The 15,756-nt window shown below is 49.0% G+C and overlaps 1 protein-coding gene across 2 annotated transcripts in view; it reads right to left on the bottom strand.

Moving 5' to 3' along the window:
- Positions 1-15,756, bottom strand: part of LOC146788635 (putative cation-transporting ATPase 13A4) — a 348,080-nt gene that overhangs the window by 156,407 nt on the left and 175,917 nt on the right. Inside the window, exons 17-18 of one of the 2 annotated variants that reach the window (XM_085635825.1) lie at positions 15,341-15,455; positions 13,474-13,601 (exon numbers count right to left, since the gene is read on the bottom strand). In XM_085635825.1, coding sequence (XP_085491951.1) covers positions 13,474-13,601; positions 15,341-15,455 — 243 coding nt within the window. The remainder of the gene's footprint in view (positions 1-13,473; positions 13,602-15,340; positions 15,456-15,756) is intronic. The other variant, XM_085635826.1, reaches the window with a different exon arrangement.

The raw sequence follows: 15,756 nt of genomic DNA, 5'->3' as shown, positions 1-15,756 counted from the left end.
AGACTAGATTAGGGCATCAAAGAAGGCCATGGACAAGAGCAGTCCTGACCTCTGACTGCAGAGACTGGATTAGGGCATAAAGGAAGGCCATGGACAAGAGCAGTCCTGACCTCTGACTGCAGAGACTGGATTAGGGCATCAAAGAAGGCCATGGACAAGAGCAGTCCTGACCTCTGACTGCAGAGACTGGATTAGGGCATCAAAGAACGCCATGGACAAGAGCAGGCCTGACCTCTGACTGCAGAGACTGGATTAGGGCATCAAAGAAGGCCATGGACAAGAGCAGTCCTGACCTCTGACTGCAGAGACTGGATTAGGGCATCAAAGAAGGCCATGGACAAGAGCAGTCCTGGTCTCTGGCTGCAGAGACTGGATTAGGGCATTAAGGAATGCCACGGACAAGAGCAGTCCTGACCTCTGACTGCAGAGACTGGATTAGGGCATCAAAGAAGGCCATGGACAAGAGCAGTCCTGGTCTCTGGCTGCAGAGACTGGATTAGGGCATTAAGGAATGCCACGGACAAGAGCAGTCCTGACCTCTGACAGCAGAGACTGGATTAGGGCATCAGAGAAGGCCATGGACAAGAGCATTCCTGACCTCTGACTGCAGAGACTAGATTAGGGCATCAAAGAAGACCATGTACAAGAGCAGTCCTGACCTCTGACTGCAGAGACTGGATTAGGGCATCAGAGAAGGCCATGGACAAGAGCAGTCCTGATCTCTGACTGCAGAGACTGGATTAGGGCATCAAAGAAGGCCATGGACAAGAGCAGTCCTGACCTCTGACTGCAGAGACTGGATTAGGGCATCAAAGAAGGCCATGGATAAGAGCAGTCCTGATCTCTGACTGCAGAGACTGGATTAGGGCATCAAGAAGGCCATGGACAAGAGCAGTCCTGACCTCTGACTGCAGAGACTGGATTAGGGCATCAAAGAAGGCCATGGACAAGAGCAGGCCTGACCTCTGACTGCAGAGACTGGATTAGGGCATCAATAAGGCCATGGACAAGAGCAGTCCTGACCTCTGACTGCAGAGACTGGATTAGGGCATCAAAGAAGGCCATTGACAAGAGCAGTCCTGATCTCTGACTGCAGAGACTGGATTAGGGCATCAAAGAAGGCCATGGACAAGAGCAGTCCTGACCTCTGACTGCAGAGACTGGATTAGGGCATCAAAGAAGGCCACGTACAAGAGCAGTCCTGACCTCTGACTGCAGAAACTGGATTAGGGCATCAAGGAAGGCCATGGACAAGAGCAGTCCTGAACTCTGACTGCAGAGACTGGATTAGGGCATCAAAGAAGGCCATGGACAAGAACAGTCCTGACCTCTGACTGCAGAGACTGGATCAAGGCATCAAAGAAGGCCATGGACAAGAGCAATCCTGGTCTCTGGCTGCAGAGACTGGATAGGGCATTAAGGAATGCCACGGACAAGAGCAGTCCTGACCTCTGACTGCAAAGACTGGATTAGGGCATCAAAGAAGGCCATGGACAAGAGCATTCCTGACCTCTGACTGCAGAGACTAGATTAGGGCATCAAAGAAGGCCATGGACAAGAGCAGTCCTGACCTCTGACTGCAGAGACTGGATTAGGGCATCAAGGAAGGCCATGGACAAGAGCAGTCCTGACCTCTGACTGCAGAGACTGGATTAGGGCATCAAAGAAGGCCATGGACAAGAGCAGTCCTGACCTCTGACTGCAGAGACTGGATTAGGGCATCAAAGAACGCCATGGACAAGAGCAGGCCTGACCTCTGACTGCAGAGACTGGATTAGGGCATCAAAGAAGGCCATGGACAAGAGCAGTCCTGACCTCTGACTGCAGAGACTGGATTAGGGCATCAAAGAAGGCCATGGACAAGAGCAGTCCTGGTCTCTGGCTGCAGAGACTGGATTAGGGCATTAAGGAATGCCACGGACAAGAGCAGTCCTGACCTCTGACTGCAGAGACTGGATTAGGGCATCAAAGAAGGCCATGGACAAGAGCAGTCCTGGTCTCTGGCTGCAGAGACTGGATTAGGGCAGTAAGGAATGCCACGGACAAGAGCAGTCCTGACCTCTGACTGCAGAGACTGGATTAGGGCATCAGAGAAGGCCATGGACAAGAGCATTCCTGACCTCTGACTGCAGAGACTAGATTAGGGCATCAAAGAAGGCCATGGACAAGAGCAGTCCTGACCTCTGAATGCAGAGACTGGATTAGGGCATCAAGGAAGGCCATGGACAAGAGCAGTCCTGACCTCTGACTGCAGAGACTGGATTAGGGCATCAAAGAACGCCATGGACAAGAGCAGGCCTGACCTCTGACTGCAGAGACTGGATTAGGGCATCAAAGAAGGCCATGGACAAGAGCAGTCCTGACCTCTGACTGCAGAGACTGGATTAGGGCATCAAAGAAGGCCATGGACAAGAGCAGTCCTGGTCTCTGGCTGCAGAGACTGGTTTAGGGCATTAAGGAAGGCCACGGACAAGAGCAGTCCTGACCTCTGACTGCAGAGACTGGATTAGGGCATCAAAGAAGGCCATGGACAAGAGAAGTCCTGACCTCTGACTGCAGAAACTGGATTAGGGCATCAAGGAAGGCCATGGACAAGAGCAGTCCTGAACTCTGACTGCAGAGACTGGATTAGGGCATCAAAGAAGGCCATGGACAAGAACAGTCCTGACCTCTGACTGCAGAGACTGGATCAGGGCATCAAAGAAGGCCATGGACAAGAGCAATCGTGGTCTCTGGCTGCAGAGACTGGATAGGGCATTAAGGAATGCCACGGACAAGAGCAGTCCTGACCTCTGACTGCAAAGACTGGATTAGGGCATCAAAAAAGGCCATGGACAAGAGCATTCCTGACCTCTGACTGCAGAGACTAGATTAGGGCATCAAAGAAGGCCATGGACAAGAGCAGTCCTGACCTCTGACTGCAGAGACTGGATTAGGGCATCAAGGAAGGCCATGGACAAGAGCAGTCCTGACCTCTGACTGCAGAGACTGGATTAGGGCATCAAAGAAGGCCATGGACAAGAGCAGTCCTGACCTCTGACTGCAGAGACTGGATTAGGGCATCAAAGAACGCCATGGACAAGAGCAGGCCTGACCTCTGACTGCAGAGACTGGATTAGGGCATCAAAGAAGGCCATGGACAAGAGCAGTCCTGACCTCTGACTGCAGAGACTGGATTAGGGCATCAAAGAAGGCCATGGACAAGAGCAGTCCTGGTCTCTGGCTGCAGAGACTGGATTAGGGCATTAAGGAATGCCACGGACAAGAGCAGTCCTGACCTCTGACTGCAGAGACTGGATTAGGGCATCAAAGAAGGCCATGGACAAGAGCAGTCCTGGTCTCTGGCTGCAGAGACTGGATTAGGGCATTAAGGAATGCCACGGACAAGAGCAGTCCTGACCTCTGACTGCAGAGACTGGATTAGGGCATCAGAGAAGGCCATGGACAAGAGCATTCCTGACCTCTGAGTGCAGAGACTAGATTAGGGCATCAAAGAAGGCCATGGACAAGAGCAGTCCTGACCTCTGAATGCAGAGACTGGATTAGGGCATCAAGGAAGGCCATGGACAAGAGCAGTCCTGCCCTCTGACAGCAGAGACTGAATTAGTGCATCAAAGAAGGCCATGGACAAGAGCAGTCCTGACCTCTGACTGCAGAGACTGGATTAGGGCATCAAAGAAGGCCATGGACAAGAGCAGTCCTGACCTCTGACTGCAGAGACTGGATTAGGGCATCAAAGAAGGCCATGGACAAGAGCAGTCCTGACCTCTGACTGCAGAGACTGGATTAGGGCATCAAAGAACGCCATGGACAAGAGCAGGCCTGACCTCTGACTGCAGAGACTGGGTTAGGGCATCAAAGAAGGCCATGGACAAGAGCAGTCCTGACCTCTGACTGCAGAGACTGGATTAGGGCATCAAAGAAGGCCATGGACAAGAGCAGTCCTGGTCTCTGGCTGCAGAGACTGGTTTAGGGCATTAAGGAAGGCCACGGACAAGAGCAGTCCTGACCTCTGACTGCAGAGACTGGATTAGGGCATCAAAGAAGGCCATGGACAAGAGCAGTCCTGACCTCTGACTGCAGAGACTGGATTAGAGCATCAAAGAACGCCATGGACAAGAGCAGGCCTGACCTCTGACTGCAGAGACTGGATTAGGGCATCAAAGAAGGCCATGGACAAGAGCAGTCCTGGTCTCTGGCTGCAGAGACTGGATTAGGGCATTAAGGAAGGCCACGGACAAGAGCAGTCCTGCCCTAGACAGCAGAGGCTCATTTAAAAACCAACTAGAGGCCATTCGACGAAAGGGTACAATATTCCACCTCTCAATGAAGCCCTTGAAGAAAGTCCTCCCTGATCGGTCATTGGGTCCCCTTTTACAGGTGATTAGAGCACGTTTACAGCCTATGCTCACATACGGCAGCGAACCAATGCAAGGGAAAGACGCCACGGTTTTAGACAAAACTATCAGTCAAGCTTACAGGGCAATTTTCCATCTGCCTAACTACGTCTCCCCTGCCCAGATTCGACTCGAATTCGGACTCCAGAGACAAACGGTGGAGAGGAGAGGCGCCTACATAAAAAGCTGGCGAAAAATCAGAGGCGCCGAGCAAGGATCCTTAAACGCCCATCTTTGGACCGAACTCTCCATCCGAGAGAACTCTCCCGCTAGGAAGTATTTAAACGAATCCCTGGAGTCCCTGGGATTAACAAACCTCTGGGAGTCATCTACAGACATCAAAAGCTTCAAAAACGTTGTTACAAAAGTAACCAAAATGATATCATCAATAGATGATAAAGAAATTCTGGCCAAGAGGGCCCATGGATGGTCAGTGTTGAAAGACTACAACGCTCTGAAACCGCAGGATTACCTGAAAACGGGCCTTACGCAGGCGACAAAAAAAAAAAATTTAAACTTGCGTCTAGGCATCCTACCAATACTACCCCACTTGCCACCTTGGAAAAGGGGAACAGAAGTCCATCTCTGCCGACTTTGTTGAGCAGGGAAAGAGGACCTTATACACATAATCTGCATTTGCCCAATCTTGATGGACATAAGGCGCTCTTTACTTCGAACTTCATGGAATCAAAAGGGCATAAGAAGCTGCAGGCAAGCTGTGATGCTGTGCTTCAATCCAGTTGAAACTCAGCTAAACTGCAGACTGACAAAGTACTTTGACATAGTGGCTAGAAGACTTCTGAACTAGCCACACGGCTCGCTTAATGAACAGCAAGCAACAGCACCTCAACCCAATAAAGGACAGCGGGTTACTCACTTGCCAAGTTAAAGCTTCGACTGGCAAACCAAGTCACCTTGACTTTATAAACTTACAAATGGACAATACCAAAAAGTAATGAGACTTTTATGATTTTATTGAAAACAATCATTTTTCTTTTAAACTCGCATTACAAATGTATATAAGGCCTAATATGTACTCTTTTGAAGTTTTTATATTGTGAATTTTTATTAATTGTACAATAAACTAAACTCAAACTCTGACAGCAGAGACTGAATTAGTGCATCAAAGAAGGCCATGGACAAGAGCAGTCCTGACATCTGGCTGCAGAGACTGGATCAGGGCATCAACGAAGGCCATGGACAAGAGCAGTCCTGACCTCTGGCTGCAGAGACTGGATCAGGGCATCAAAGAAGGCCATGGACAAGAGCAGTCCTGACCTCTGACTGCAGAGACGGGATTAGGGCATCAAGAAGGCCATGGACAAGAGCAGTCCTCACCTCTGACTGCAGAGACTGGATTAGGGCATCAAAGAAGACCATGTCCAAGAGCAGTCCTGACCTCTTACTGCAGAGACTGGATTAGGGCATCAGAGAAGGCCATGGACAAGAGCAGTCCTGATCTCTGACTGCAGAGACTGGATTAGGGCATCAAAGAAGGCCATGGACAAGAGCAGTCCTGACCTCTGACTGCAGAGACTGGATTAGGACATCAAAGAAGGCCATGGATAAGAGCAGTCCTGATCTCTGACTGCAGAGACTGGATTAGGGCATCAAGAAGGCCATGGACAAGAGCAGTCCTGACCTCTGACTGCAGAGACTGGATTAGGGCATCAAAGAAGGCCATGGACAAGAGCAGGCCTGACCTCTGACTGCAGAGACTGGATTAGGGCATCAAGAAGGCCATGGACAAGAGCAGTCCTGACCTCTGACTGCAGACACTGGATTAGGGCATCAAAGAAGGCCATTGACAAGAGCAGTCCTGATCTCTGACTGCAGAGACTGGATTAGGGCATCAAAGAAGGCCATGGACAAGAGCAGTCCTGACCTCTGACTGCAGAGACTGGATTAGGGCATCAAAGAAGGCCATGGACAAGAGCAGTCCTGACCTCTGACTGCAGAGACTGGATCAGGGCATCAAAGAAGGCCATGGACAAGAGCATTCCTGACCTCTGACTGCAGAGACTGGATCAGGGCATCAAAGAAGGCCATGGACAAGAGCAGTCCTTCCCTCTGACTGCAGAGACTGGATCAGGGCATCAAAGAAGGCCATGGACAAGAGCAGTCCTGACCTCTGACTGCAGAGACTGGATTAGGGCATCAGAGAAGGCCATGGACAAGAGCAGTCCTGATCTCTGACTGCAGAGACTGGATTAGGGCATCAAAGAAGGCCATGGACAAGAGCAGTCCTGACCTCTGACTGCACAGACTGGATTAGGGCATCAAAGAAGGCCATGGATAAGAGCAGTCCTGATCTCTGACTGCAGAGACTGGATTAGGGCATCAAGAAGGCCATGGACAAGAGCAGTCCTGACCTCTGACTGCAGAGACTGGATTAGGGCATCAAAGAAGGCCATGGACAAGAGCAGGCCTGACCTCTGACTGCAGAGACTGGATTATGGCATCAAGAAGGCCATGGACAAGAGCAGTCCTGACCTCTGACTGCAGAGACTGGATTAGGGCATCAAAGAAGGCCATTGACAAGAGCAGTCCTGATCTCTGACTGCAGAGACTGGATTAGGGCATCAAAGAAGGCCATGGACAAGAGCAGTCCTGACCTCTGACTGCAGAGACTGGATTAGGGCATCAAAGAAGGCCATGGACAAGAGCAGTCCTGACCTCTGACTGCAGAGACTGGATTACGGCATCAAGAAGGCCATGGACAAGAGCAGTCCTGACCTCTGACTGCAGAGACTGGATTAAGGCATCAACGAAGGCCATGGACAAGAGCAGTCCTGACCTCTGACTGCAGAGAATGGATCAGGGCATCAAAGAAGGCCAAGGACAAGAGCAGTCCTGACCTCTGACAGCAGAGACTGGATTAGGGCATCAAAGAAGGCCATGGACAAGAGCAGTCCTGACCTCTGACTGCAGAGACTGGACTAGGGCATCAAAGAAGGCCATGGACAAGAGCAGTTTCTCTGGCTGCAGAGACTGGATTAGGGCATTAAGGAAGGCTATGGACAAGAGCAGTCCTGACCTCTGACTGCAGAGACTGGATTAGGGCATCAAAGAAGGCCATGGACAAGAGCAGTCCTGACCTCTGACTGCAGAGACTGGATCAGGGCATCAAAGAAGGCCATGGACAAGAGCAGTCCTTCCTCTGACTGCAGAGACTGGATCAGGGCATCAAAGAAGGCCATGGACAAGAGCAGTCCTGATCTCTGACTACAGAGACTGGATTAGGGCATCAAAGAAGGCCATGGACAAGAGCAGTCCTGATCTCTGACTGCAGAGACTGGATTAGGGCATCAACAAAGGCCATGGACAAGAGCAGTCCTGACCTCTGACTGCAGAGACTGGATCAGGACATCAAAGAAGGCCATGGACAAGAGCAGTCCTGACCTCTGACTGCAGAGACTGGATTAGGGCATCAAAGAAGGCCATGGACAAGAGCAGTCCTGATCTCTGATTGCAGACACTGGATTAGGGCATCAAAAAAGGCCATGGACAAGAGCAGTCCTGATCTCTGACTGCAGAGACTGGATTAGGGCATCAAGAAGGCCATGGACAAGAGCAGTCCTGACCTCTGACTGCAGAGACTGGATCAGGGCATCAAAGAAGGCCATGGACAAGAGCAGTCCTGACCTCTGGCTGCAGAGACTGGATTAAGGCATCATCGAAGGCCATGGACAAGAGCAGTCCTGACCTCTGACTGCAGAGAATGGATCAGGGCATCAAAGAAGGCCAAGGACAAGAGCAGTCCTGACCTCTGACAGCAGAGACTGGATTAGGGCATCAAAGAAGGCCATGGACAAGAGCAGTCCTGACCTCTGACTGCAGAGACTGGACTAGGGCATCAAAGAAGGCCATGGACAAGAGCAGTTTCTCTGGCTGCAGAGACTGGATTAGGGCATTAAGGAAGGCTATGGACAAGAGCAGTCCTGACCTCTGACTGCAGAGACTGGATTAGGGCATCAAAGAAGGCCATGGACAAGAGCAGTCCTGACCTCTGACTGCAGAGACTGGATCAGGGCATCAAAGAAGGCCATGGACAAGAGCAGTCCTTCCTCTGACTGCAGAGACTGGATCAGGGCATCAAAGAAGGCCATGGACAAGAGCAGTCCTGATCTCTGACTACAGAGACTGGATTAGGGCATCAAAGAAGGCCATGGACAAGAGCAGTCCTGATCTCTGACTGCAGAGACTGGATTAGGGCATCAACTAAGGCCATGGACAAGAGCAGTCCTGACCTCTGACTGCAGAGACTGGATCAGGACATCAAAGAAGGCCATGGACAAGAGCAGTCCTGACCTCTGACTGCAGAGACTGGATTAGGGCATCAAAGAAGGCCATGGACAAGAGCAGTCCTGATCTCTGATTGCAGACACTGGATTAGGGCATCAAAGAAGGCCATGGACAAGAGCAGTCCTAACCTCTGACTGCAGAGACTGGATTAGGGCATCAAAGAATGCCATGGACAAGAGAAGTCCTGATCTCTGACTGCAGAGACTGGATTAGGGCATCAAGAAGGCCATGGACAAGAGCAGTCCTGACCTCTGACTGCAGAGACTGGATCAGGGCATCAAAGAAGGCCATGGACAAGAGCAGTCCTGACCTCTGGCTGCAGAGACTGGATTAGGGCATCAAAGAAGGCCATGGACAAGAGCAGGCCTGACCTCTGACTGCAGAGACTGGATTAGGGCATCAAGAAGGCCATGGACAAGAGCAGTCCTGACCTCTGACTGCAGAGACTGGATTAGGGCATCAAAGAAGGCCATTGACAAGAGCAGTCCTGATCTCTGACTGCAGAGACTGGATTAGGGCATCAAAGAAGGCCATGGACAAGAGCAGTCCTGACCTCTGACTGCAGAGACTGGATTAGGGCATCAAAGAAGGCCATGGACAAGAGCAGTCCTGACCTCTGACTGCAGAGACTGGATTACGGCATCAAGAAGGCCATGGACAAGAGCAGTCCTGACCTCTGACTGCAGAGACTGGATTAAGGCATCAACGAAGGCCATGGACAAGAGCAGTCCTGACCTCTGACTGCAGAGAATGGATCAGGGCATCAAAGAAGGCCAAGGACAAGAGCAGTCCTGACCTCTGACAGCAGAGACTGGATTAGGGCATCAAAGAAGGCCATGGACAAGAGCAGTCCTGACCTCTGACTGCAGAGACTGGACTAGGGCATCAAAGAAGGCCATGGACAAGAGCAGTTTCTCTGGCTGCAGAGACTGGATTAGGGCATTAAGGAAGGCTATGGACAAGAGCAGTCCTGACCTCTGACTGCAGAGACTGGATTAGGGCATCAAAGAAGGCCATGGGCAAGAGCAGTCCTGACCTCTGACTGCAGAGACTGGATCAGGGCATCAAAGAAGGCCATGGACAAGAGCAGTCCTTCCTCTGACTGCAGAGACTGGATCAGGGCATCAAAGAAGGCCATGGACAAGAGCAGTCCTGATCTCTGACTACAGAGACTGGATTAGGGCATCAAAGAAGGCCATGGACAAGAGCATTCCTGATCTCTGACTGCAGAGACTGGATTAGGGCATCAACTAAGGCCATGGACAAGAGCAGTCCTGACCTCTGACTGCAGAGACTGGATCAGGACATCAAAGAAGGCCATGGACAAGAGCAGTCCTGACCTCTGACTGCAGAGACTGGATTAGGGCATCAAAGAAGGCCATGGACAAGAGCAGTCCTGATCTCTGATTGCAGACACTGGATTAGGGCATCAAAGAAGGCCATGGACAAGAGCAGTCCTAACCTCTGACTGCAGAGACTGGATTAGGGCATCAAAGAATGCCATGGACAAGAGCAGTCCTGATCTCTGACTGCAGAGACTGGATTAGGGCATCAAGAAGGCCATGGACAAGAGCAGTCCTGACCTCTGACTGCAGAGACTGGATCAGGGCATCAAAGAAGGCCATGGACAAGAGCAGTCCTGACCTCTGCCTGCAGACACTGGATTAGGGCATCAAAGAAGGCCATGGACAAGAGCAGTCCTGACCTCTGGCTGCAGAGAATGGATCAGCGCATCAACGAAGGCCATGGACAAGAGCAGTCCTGACCTCTGGCTGCATAGACTGGATCAGGACATCAAAGAAGGCCATGGACAAGAGCAGTCTTGACCTCTGACTGCAGAGACGGGATTAGGGCATCAAGAAGGCCATGGACAAGAGCAGTCCTGACCTCTGACTGCAGAGACTGGATTAGGGCATCAAAGAAGGCCATGGACAAGAGCAGTCCTGACCTCTGACTGCAGAGACTGGATTAGGGCATCAAAGAAGGCCATGGACAAGAGCAGTCCTGATCTCTGACTGCAGAGACTGGATTAGGGCATCAAAGAAGGCCATGGACAAGAGCAGTCCTGACCTCTGACTGCAGAGACTGGATTAGGGCATCAAAGAAGGCCATGGATAAGAGCAGTCCTGATCTCTGACTGCAGAGACTGGATTAGGGCATCAAGAAGGCCATGGACAAGAGCAGTCCTGACCTCTGACTGCAGAGACTGGATTAGGGCATCAAAGAAGGCCATGGACGAGAGCAGGCCTGACCTCTGACTGCAGAGACTGGATTAGGGCATCAAAGAAGGCCATGGACAAGAGCAGTCCTGATCTCTGACTGCAGAGACTGGATTAGGGCATCAAAGAAGGCCATGGACAAGAGCAGTCCTGAACTCTGACTGCAGAGACTGGATTAGGGCATCAAAGAAGGCCATGGATAAGAGCAGTCCTGATCTCTGACTGCAGAGACTGGATTAGGGCATCAAAGAATGCCATGGATAAGAGCAGTCCTGATCTCTGACTGCAGAGACTCGATTAGGGCATCAAAGAAGGCCATGGACAAGAGAAGTCCTGACCTCTGACTGCAGAGACTGGATCAGGGCATCAAATAAGGCCATGGACGAGAGCAGGCCTGACCTCTGACTGCAGAGACTGGATTAGGGCATCAAAGAAGGCCATGGACAAGAGCAGTCCTGATCGATGACTGCAGAGACTGGATTAGGGCATCAAAGAAGGCCATGGACAAGAGCAGTCCTGACCTCTGACTGCAGAGACTGGATTAGGGCATCAAAGAAGGCCATGGATAAGAGCAGTCCTGATCTCTGACTGCAGAGACTGGATTAGGGCATCAAAGAATGCCATGGATAAGAGCAGTCCTGATCTCTGACTGCAGAGACTCGATTAGGGCATCAAAGAAGGCCATGGACAAGAGAAGTCCTGACCTCTGACTGCAGACACTGGATCAGGGCATCAAAGAAGGCCATGGACAAGAGCAGTCCTGACCTCTGACTGCAGAGACTGGATCAGGGCATCAAAGAAGGCCATGGACAAGAGCAGTCCTGACCTCTGACTGCAGAGACTGGATTAGGGCATCAAAGAAGGCCATGGACAAGAGCAGTCCTGACCTCTGACTGCAGAGACTGGATTAGGGCATCAAAGAAGGCCATGGACAAGAGCAGTCCTGACCTCTGACTGCAGAGACTGGATTAGGGCATCAAAGAAGGCCATGGACAAGAGCAGTCCTGATCTCTGACTGCAGAGACTGGATTAGGGCATCAAAGAAGGCAATGGACAAGAGCAGTCCTGACCTCTGACTGCAGAGACTGGATTAGGGCATCAAAGAAGGCCATGGACAAGAGCAGTCCTGACCTCTGACTGCAGAGACTGGATTAGGGCATCAAGAAGGCCATGGAGATGAATTCTTGTAGTTTGAATGTTCTGGACCAAGATCATTTCTTGATTCATTTTGAGATGGTTGTGACTCCTCCCGGTGCTCATGGCTTCCAACATGGGACGTATTCCCTTCGTTGGGCTTCCTGGGCATGTTCTACGTTGATTATTAACTAGGTGTTATCTGTGTCAAGGCATGTGATCACATGAAATTGTTTTAGAAATAGGGCCAAAGGTTGATGGTAAAGTTTACATATTAGTAGAGCCAGAACAAACCCTTGTGGTGCTCCCAAACAAAGAGTTGGAAAAGCAGAAGAAAAAGGACTCAGTTGAAGAAGCGGTCCTGCCTGGTTCTAATACTCGTAAACGTACTCTGCTTACCCAGAGCATGCACCGAACTCCTTCTATTAAGACAGGCAGACTACTACTCCAGAGCCAACACTGATCCATCTGAGATTTGCTTACACCACCCTATAGCAGCAAGTGCCCCTGTGTTTCTCCTATAGAGACCCTTTGAAGGCTGGAATTTACAATGACTCCACATCTCAACTCAAAGCTTGACATTTCCCAGGCGAATATACAACTTGATGATTTTAATTTTGCCTATGCCTGTTCATAAATAATCTAGATACAGCTGCACATTGAAAACCAGCTTTTGGACATTTAATCCCATTAAAGCCACATTATTGCAAATATGCTCTGTACCCAGCTTTGTGGGCTTCTAACATACATTTCAGGAGTCACTTTTCATAATATACTAATCCATTACCCTACATGGAAAAGGCTCTTTTCCTTTCCATGTGATAGGGTAGCATTCCTCAACTGCAGCCCAACCACAGCACAGCGTAGCTACAAACAGTCATATATTTGTGTCACATATATCGGTGATATAATTCACACAATGCAGCCCACTTAGAGAATTTATCCCCCATGTCATTTGTGCATTTTCTGCACCATTCCCCAAGCCTTTCAGGGAATTCAAATAAGACAATTAGGTAAATTAAAATTCACAGTATGTATTTAAGGGTGACGACACAGGCATTATGTTATGTTTTGTTAAGTTATGATATGTAGACTTGTAGAGTGCAGTATCTCCTGGGAGGGTATCCTGGTGCTGAACAGGTGTGAGTCTAGGCACACCTAGGACCTAGTGGGACTTCTCGAAAAGGAAGTTCACAGTGAGAAATCATACATCGTCCTAAAGCTAGCAAAAGCAGACAGAAGAAAATGGGGGACAATAACAAAAATAATGAGATTTATTACAAAATCCAAATAGCATTTCATAAATTATCCTCAACTCAGAAAGATGTATCTAAATCACATTCAGACAGCTCCCTAAGAGGGCAGGTCCTCACAACAACATCACAGAACGCATGAGCAAAGGTCCATGGAGAAGCTACCTGTGATCATCACCGTCCTGATGTTGGCGTCTCTGAGCTCCCGCAGAACTGATTTGGTCTCCTTCTTCAGGCGATTTTCAAAAATTAGGAAACCCAGATATTCAAGATCCGATTCGACCTCTTCCCTGCTAAGAAGATTAAAAAGCCACTCTTTATAAGTGACCATTACTCATAGTGCCAGACACGATGGACCCACGATGGGAGAACATTGGCAATCATTATAAACGCAACCTTCATGTTCGTACTTATGCATGTATTTCATAATGTCGTCATATTGCACAGGAGATTGGTCTGGTGGCTAAATTGCTAACCTTGGAAGCTTGAGATATTTGCCATTTTCTAGAACCTTTGCACTGGGGCACAGTAATAAGCATTTGAGATTCAGGATTCTTAGGTCCTGATTTACAGAATTCGGAGAAAGGTATGTTTAGAATTGTAAAGTGCACTCATGATGGAGGGAAAAGTGTGAATCAGGGGTATTGTCGCCATCACATATTCATCTTTACGGCAGAAGAAGGGAGTTCCAAAGAGGGGGTCTTGCATAAGGCAAGGAAAACCCTAAAATCCCAAGGATTGGACGTAGTTACAAAGTGTTTGTATGGACATTCTCACCCTGGAAACCTCAGCAAATGTGCTCTGCACACGGTTTAGAAGGTGGAAATGTAGGGAAACAGCCCCGTTCTTCTTGGGAGGGGGCATTGGTGCTGGTGCTTCTGCAAGTGTGGATGACAAGTTCAAGGGGTAAGGATAAAGGGGAAAATCTGCAAGAGTAAATACAGCTGTACACAACTTTGGATCAGGATTCTTACGACATTGAGCTGAAGATCTCAACAGATATCCTTGCAGCAATACCTACATTCAGCTACAGGTACCGGCATAGTGCTGGGGGGATGTTCTAGGTACCACTTGATGCTCACCCCCAATTGTGTTGTCCTGCCATTTGTCACCTGAACTTATTAATATTAAATTATATGTTGTATTTTTATTATTAGCTGCAGTAGTAGTAGTACTATGTATATTATTATTAAAATTATTATCAGTGATAGCGGTGGAATTAGCATTCTCTGTAGAAATATTTTTAGCAGTAGTAGTAATAGCGTACTAGTAATTGTTGCAATATATTATAAGTAGTAGCAGCAGTATTTGTACTGGTAATATTAGTTCTATTTTTATTAGTAGTAGTAGCAGTAATAGTAGTAATAGTTGAAGTATCATTATTAATAATCATCATATTATTATCATTTGCAGTAGTAGTATTGGTAGTATTAGCAGCAGCAGTATGTGGAATACTACATTACTAATATTATTACTAGTAGTAGCAGTAGTAGTAGTAAATGTAGTATTGGTATTATGTATCTATTGATCGGTGCATCGGTGCACGTGGTCACTTTAGAGCTCTGTTGTAATCCAAGAGTCTATCCACATGAATAGGCTGAAGTTAGAGCACGACCACCGAAGGCACGACTCGCTCTTACGTTAAAGTCTTCATGTGTTTGCTATTCAGTTGTGAGGTTTGAGATTCTAACTCGAGCCATTTTCACAGTTTTGAAGTACACTCGGCTATGCGCTCGCCACATAGCCGAGTCGGCGATGCGGCGAGGGAAACGTAAGTGGTTTTATTCATATATTTGATTTTCACTATTCCGTCATTTGTCACTTCCACCCCCCCACACCAGCAACCCCACCACGCTTACCGGCACGAGCCGCGACTGTGTTACCTACCTGTGGTATAGGCCATTACGACCCACTTGGCAGAGGCACCACCTGAAGTAGGGCGGACAATCAGCTTCAAGGGCTGCAGTACATAGACTTCTGCAGGTGAAGCGGGACCTAAGGGCACAGCAGACAGCTGATGATGCAGACTCACCTTGGAAGACTCGAGGGGCCTCCACACTTTGAGTCCAGTCTTTTGAAGGCCAGGCCAATGACTCGGAACCCTTGCGAGGTGAAATGCTCAAGCTGTGTCGCAAAGTTGGCAGGAACTAAAACAAAATACATGAAGTGTTTGGGTAAATGCAGTGGAAACGACTCTATTGTAAAATGCATGAGTAGCAAACGATATAGAATGTGCGCAGAGGAGCAGCAGGTGGATATGAAGGTCATCAAAGGATTACAAGGATTTAAAACTTTCAAACAACTTGGGAAAATTTATTTCCTTCTTGGTAAAACCACATAAGTAGCCGGATGACACCGCATTTTGTGTTCTGTCTTTTAAAATCCCATATTGTTAATTTGGGCAGTGTTGACACACGCATCTTCTTTTAAAACACCATGAAGGTTGAT

The sequence above is a fragment of the Triturus cristatus genome, chromosome 11, assembly GCF_964204655.1.
Source record: "Triturus cristatus chromosome 11, aTriCri1.1, whole genome shotgun sequence".
In the NCBI taxonomy this organism is placed as follows: Eukaryota; Metazoa; Chordata; class Amphibia; order Caudata; family Salamandridae; genus Triturus; species Triturus cristatus.
The sequence above is the reverse complement of the archived record's forward strand: the minus strand, read 5'-3'. Positions and strand labels throughout refer to the sequence as shown.